We start from the raw sequence: 6,566 nt of genomic DNA, 5'->3' as shown, positions 1-6,566 counted from the left end.
ATCAATAAATCTTCTTCCCACAGGAAGTGAGCAACTGAATGCACTGATAAGATGATCAGCAAACTTATGAACACACACATCAAACAGCCAGACAGAACTTGAGCTGTGGTTTTGTATGGCATAATTAACCTATTTTTCAAATGGAAGGAAATTGTAAATCATTTCGCAGAGGAAGAATTTAATAGGGACCCTTGACAATAAAACTATTTAGCATTTTTATTCATGGTTTTACTGATTCAGTTATGGTAAGTAATAGTAATAGTTAAGTAATAGTATGTCTGATTTTCTTGAGTTTAGAAATGCAAACCCTAAATGTGACACACTGGCAGCTATGAATGTGAAGAGGTCAAGCACATCGGTCATTGAAGCATAATCATCCACTTAAGGAAATAGAATTATTATTGATTATAGAAATGCAAACCCATGCTGGATCTAAAGCTATATCTGCGTGAAGGCTGTGGTGAACGTTCCATTTACTTCAACTACAAGAAATATGAAATGCACATGTTTTTAGCTGCATAAGGCGGATAGGAGAAAATGCAAGAGACTGGTTTTATAAAAGCAGAGCTGTTTAGTCAGGAATTAGTAGCCTATTTGAAAATAGCAATTATACACATGTGCAGGGGAATTATTTTCACAGTCCTTGGAACATTTTTGTTTGGATAAACTCATTTCCTGTCAAGAAAAATGGGTCAGCGTGTTAGACTGTGTCCAGGCTATTATGATGCCATACAGTACAGAACTAATGAAAAGCCGCAGTGACAACTGTGAATCTGCATCAGATCTGACCTACATTTAAAAAAGGAACACACACACACACACACACACACACACACACACACACACACACACACACGATGAACTGACAGATCATCAACAAACACAACACTGCATCCAAGGACCCGATTGTCTGAGCTCCAGCTCCACAATACAAGGAAACCTCAGAGGTCTCGACTCACTCAAAGGAAGCCTTCTCTCCATGGATCACAGCTGACAAAATCACTGCAAACAAGAGCTTACGCTGCAAGGGGCAACAGCTATTTTGTGTGACACTCCACTTGGCTTTCTGCAAATTACAGTTACAACTGATTTATAGAAACAGATATTTTCGAGACACAATTTCCTTGTCAATGTAGGCCCCAATTTTGACTTTGTTGTAGACATATTGGTAACACTTAACTTGAACTTTTCTACGTAAGAGTGACATGACACTGTCATGAACCCTAACCATAACTTGTCAAGACAAAACCGAATGACACTTACTAAAAGAAGCTTTATGTCATAAAAGTTTATGACTGTTTATGATGTTTTATGACACATTCATGACAGTGTTATGTCACTCTTATGTAGATACCTTCAAGTAAAGTGTAACCGACATATTTCAAATGCCAATGACAGGACTATCCTGATGAATAAAATATAGAAGAGGACTCACATATAACATATTCCATATATCTCATTGTGACTGTCAATTCATGCGTGCATACTAAAAAAACGAGGTAATCGAAGGGCCAAGATTTACAGAAGAACACCCCTAGTATCAAGATGCACATGACATGGTGGAGAGAATGTATGTGCAAAGGCAAATTTGTAGTTTGGCCAATGAACAAACAGCAGAAAACAAAAAGGGAAATAAATGGAAAGGAAGGCAAGATAAAAGTTGAGTAAAGGTAGTTTATGCAATGGCGTATACAATGTCCAAATTAAAAAACATTTTAAAGGGAAGTCTATAGGCAGATGGTATTTAAAGTCTAGACAACAAGCAAGTTGAGTTTACAGTCATTTACATCTGAATAAACACACACGTCCATACACACAACCAACGACGGGCATCCTCCTTCCCAACCTGCTAAGCTGAAAAAAGAAAGAAAAAAAAAAAAAAAAAAGAATCACACCTAAAATTTAAAGTGGTCAAGGTGAGAGTGTTAAGAGAGGTAGAGTAAAAGGCGAGAAGTCAGGGTTTTGAGGGTTACTGGGGTGGGGGTGTACTTACGTTGCAGTTTGAGGACTGGTTTAGATTGGATGCAGATCCCTCAGTCCACTCTGCAGTGTCAGAACTGCTGGACTGTCTGCTGCGCTCATACTCCTTCAGCTACGTGGAGAAGAAGAGTTTAGAGAGGCAGAGGAACAGGGTGGGGCCACCCATTCTCACCCGGCATGCTACATCTATCCATATGCTCACAGACAATTGATGGGCGCAAATTGTGTGCATTCACTATGTATACAGACAGACGAGCACACAGACATGAAGGTGGACTCAACCAGTGATGTAGTGGTAAATAAAGATCTGTAACCTGAATTTGCAAACAATCAATGTTACTAAAAGTCTATTGTGTTTTATGCAAAGCATTAATTTATCTTAAAATAGCCATGTACTTCTGTGAATCGCTTTTTTTAATTGTGTGGAGAAAAAAAATTGTTACATACATCTTAAATAGAAAAAGCTAAAAGGCCCATTGTAACTATTAGGTTTATAGTCCACTACATCCCTGGACACACAGACTATGTACCACTATGCTAAAAAAAATTAAAATTAGAAAGTAAGTCAGATCAACTATCCACAAAAGGCTGATTAATGATTGGTTGGAAGTGTCTCAATTTAACTGAAGCTGGGATCAAGCTATTGGCCAAACAAAAATCAAAGTTCTGGAAAAGAAAATAAAGGGTAAAAGGATTATTAACAATCTGCCTTGTGGAGAGCAGTCCAGTGCTGAAATGCAGCTGGAGTCATGCTACCCATGAGCAAGACATTACAGCAAATGATTGAGAAAAGAAGAAGGGAAGATAAAGAAAGGAGAGGAAGAAGTTTGCACAGAAATAAAGAACAATCATCAGAAATTGATTGAAAAAGAAATGTAAGGAAATTTAAAAGGAAAGCCAAGTAATTATCCACCATGTCCACCTAGAGAGAAAAACCACAGTGCACCAGAGCATCCCCCCCCCCCCCCCCCCCCCCCCCCCCCCCCCCCCCCAACAGATGGGGCTGTTGAGTTACTATGACCATCAACCTTGCTATTATGAACTGAACAACACACCCACACACACGCCAAGAGCTCACACCCTGAAATACCCATACTCCTGAACCTCTGGAATCCCCAATGGTCTGGTGTGTGTGTGTGTGTGTGTGTGTGTGTGTGTGTGTGTGTGTGTGTGTATATAAAGAGGACAATGCAGGGTTAAAATGCGGGGCCTCGCACAGGTTAGTAAGAGTGAGTCGTTTTAGTACACCTATCGTTGGAATATGGAGCAGAAGAGAGGGCAGGCTGGAAACTAATCCAGGGTGAGGTGAAGGGGTCTGGGGGTTGAAGGGAAGCTACAGGCCAGCACTTCTAAGGGAAGGGCTCGGATAAGGGGGGTGTAACATGAGGCAGTAAGTCAGTGGAGCTTCCTACCCGAGCTAGAGCTTCTTCCACGGTGATCATCTTTTCTTTCACCATCATCATAAGTTGGATTCTCTCTTCATCGCTCATGGTGATCTCACTGGCCACGTAGCCTATGTCTTCTCCTGAAGGGTGCAAAGGGAGGACGAGAGGTCAAATATGGAGAAACATTTATTTCAGTGGATTTGAAAAATGAAGCCACACAAACCTTTTGATGTCTGTCGCATGACTGGTTTGTTCTGAGATTTGCGGAAGTTCTGCCAAAAAGATTTGTTCTTTTTCTTATTGTCCCATTTACCTAAACAGAAAGGCAGTTTCAATATTCAGGTCGTACAACTGCATTGCACAGATACCTCCCTCAATTTTTTTGCAACAATAGAGTTTATGACCCGTATGAAAAAAAAGTCTTTCCAGCTATTCCTAACTTTCAATCTCATATATTTTAGGATATTCTTAGAAGTAACATAATAAGGCAGATGACATGAGACAAACTGAAAATGTATCTCAATTTACCTCCAGACCCATCTTCAGAGTTGGATTTATGCAGGGACATCCTGGGAGGAAAGAAGTACAGACAGAATGAATGAACATTACAAAAATATACCTTTCTTCTTCCTACTCCACACCTCATCATACAGTATCCAGTCTATGTCAACCACAATGCTTCAAAACACTAACTGCTGTTTGAGTGTTCGTTTTTGGCAACGGGGGCTGCGGTTTTGTCTGTCTGCCACTTGGGGTCAGTGTTGTACTTATGTGAAAGTAAAGCCAGGCTCCTGAGGCTTGAGAGGGAAAAGGTAGAGGAGAAGAGAAGAGACGAGAGGATGACACCCCTGTTGCGAAAACAAGAGGGTCAGATGAAGATAATGGGTACTACAACGTGTTTAAGAAGCAGTAAAGAAAGGTCAACAAGATGAATAAAAAGAGTACGTGAAAGGTAAGACGGAAAGTATGTAATCAAGGCAGAGAGGAACTGAAGGAGAGAAAGAGGGAAGAGGACAAACCATAAATGTCCATAAAGCTTCCTAAATAACCAGTACTAACAAGGAGAAAATTACAACTCAAAAGCCCCTCGTGACACATGGACTGCACTCAGCTTCCAGTCAAAAGTCATGTTTGAGCAGCCCCACCGAAAGTTTTAGAAAGTCTAGCAAGTGAGTCCGTAACTGATTCTCCCTTGTTGGATGAAACGAGAAACCAAACGGCAATCTATTTCTGTATTCTTTAAATAAAAAAAGGGAGAGAGGGGAATGAGCTTCAGACTTTTATGTTCAGATTAAGTAGCTGCTGAAAACTTTACAGAACGGGAGACTTTGTTTTTAGATTGAGCTAAATGGGCTGAGTAAGTGGGTAAAGAGGGAGTAATACTGTATTTTATGGATTACAGCCTGTGTGTGTGTGTGTGTGTGTGTGTGTGTGTGTGTGTGTGTGTGTGTGTGTGTGTGTCAGCTTTCCCATTCTTTCAATCAAAAGGAAATACAACACAGGAGGAGAGATAAGGGTGACACATTTGTCCAGTTGAGACCGGACGAGACCTATTAAGTAAATCCCTCAAACTGTTTCACTCGTTTACTTTTTCCTTTTACACATATAGCTGCTGAGCCATGCAGAAAGACAGGTGGCTGCCAGTGAAGCAATGTGAGTGTGTGTGACAGGATCAAAACAAGATGAACAGGTCACTTCCCTCTCCAGTGGCTTGCTGGCTTGCTGGGTGTAAGTGTGTGTGTGTGTGTGTGTGTGTGTGTGTGTGTGTGTGTGTGTGTGTGTGTGTGTGTTCATATGTTTGTCAGACATGGCAGCCCTCTCTTGGTGCAATGGGAAATCTTCATGTGGCTTAAAGCTCAGCTACCATGGCAACATAATGAGATGCTAATTGAATGGAGGCCTGTATGGTTTGCCCCTCTGTTCATCCCCCCTCTCAGATAGGCTAGAGCCAAAGCTAATGCTAATAGAACTCACTCAATAGAGGCTTTTCTGTGGCAGCAATGCCCCCCCCCCATGCTCTATAAATTAACCTCCTGCACAGCGCACACATGCATGCACTCACACACAATCGCAAGCTTACACACTTTAGACGAGCCTAAATGTCTTTCGAAGACAGTTAAGTCCATGCATTGTGTGGCTAGGCAACTTAATTGGTTTAATCTTAAATCTTTGGCGTGCTTTCTATTTCAATTCTGTTCTTTGCATTGAGTAGGGGACATTTAATGTTTAAAAAAACAAATCTCATTAGCATATAAAGCCAACTTTCTATTTTCTGCATAATATGAAGTACTGTGTCTCAACTTTGGCTCAACCTATGTAATAAAGGTGAAAGTTGTTAAGTGCTAATGCCATTAGAGCTATGAATGAATTGTTGTGTGGAAACTATATGTCTGACCACGCTTTCCCTGGCTGGGATGTTGAAATTGATAACCTGTGACTGTTTATGTTATAGTATGCGGCTTGACTTATGTGGGTTATAGCTGTAGGTGTGATAAAATCATACAGTACAACTGCAGAGATGTAACAAGTATTCGTGTAGAAAATTTATGGTAGTTGTACAACCTGAGCGTAAGAGATAAGATTTGATATCTCTTATCAGGAAGAAAAAAACAGGATGACCAAATAAGTGACTGCATAGGGAGCTATCATATGATCATATGAGCAATATGAATGACAAGTTTAGCATCCTGTATGACAGAGCTGCTGTCCAGGAAAGATGACAAACCAGTAAAAAGTCAGATTTGGACACACAGCTGTGCACTCAACATAAATCACAGCATTGCACACATGTAAGTGTGTATGGTGATGACAGGACTGGCCACCTGGGGGGAGGTGATCTCCGGTGTCTCTGGTAGAGACAATGAAAGGCAGCAACCCTGTGCGACAGTGGCAGTGTCCACAGGAAGAGCAGAGGGAGGACCTTTTTACAGGTCATGGAAGAGGTCAGAGGTCACATGGAAGACAGAAGATCATATGGAAGGGAAATAGAAACTTATAACTTTAAAACACACACAATTGAATAACTAAACATTTTTTGCATGTATTTCCCTGCCATTCACACAATGCCTCCTGGGCGCCACTCTCTGAGGGCTGAAACACTCAGGAACAAGTGGTAAATATGCTAACAAAGTAGTTTTCTATCATGGGACTTAAAGGTCCCATGACATGGTGCTCTTTGGATGCTTTTATATAGACCTTAGT

At 40.9% G+C, this 6,566-nt stretch overlaps 1 protein-coding gene across 11 annotated transcripts in view; it reads right to left on the bottom strand.

The window, feature by feature from the left end:
- sash1a (SAM and SH3 domain containing 1a) overlaps positions 1-6,566 on the bottom strand; it is a 249,324-nt gene that overhangs the window by 21,047 nt on the left and 221,711 nt on the right. For 9 of the 11 annotated variants that reach the window (XM_032542209.1, XM_032542200.1, XM_032542199.1 and 6 more), the window contains 4 exons: positions 3,894-3,934; positions 3,589-3,678; positions 3,393-3,505; positions 1,994-2,092 (listed from right to left, as the gene is read on the bottom strand). In XM_032542209.1, the coding sequence (XP_032398100.1) occupies positions 1,994-2,092; positions 3,393-3,505; positions 3,589-3,678; positions 3,894-3,934 (343 nt within the window). The remainder of the gene's footprint in view (positions 1-1,993; positions 2,093-3,392; positions 3,506-3,588; positions 3,679-3,893; positions 3,935-6,566) is intronic. The other 2 variants (XM_032542203.1, XM_032542204.1) reach the window with 1 other exon arrangement.

The sequence above is a fragment of the Etheostoma spectabile genome, chromosome 18 (genome assembly GCF_008692095.1).
Source record: "Etheostoma spectabile isolate EspeVRDwgs_2016 chromosome 18, UIUC_Espe_1.0, whole genome shotgun sequence".
NCBI lineage: Eukaryota > Metazoa > Chordata > Actinopteri > Perciformes > Percidae > Etheostoma > Etheostoma spectabile.
Note: the sequence above shows the minus strand (reverse complement) of the source record. Positions and strands in the feature narration are given on the sequence as shown.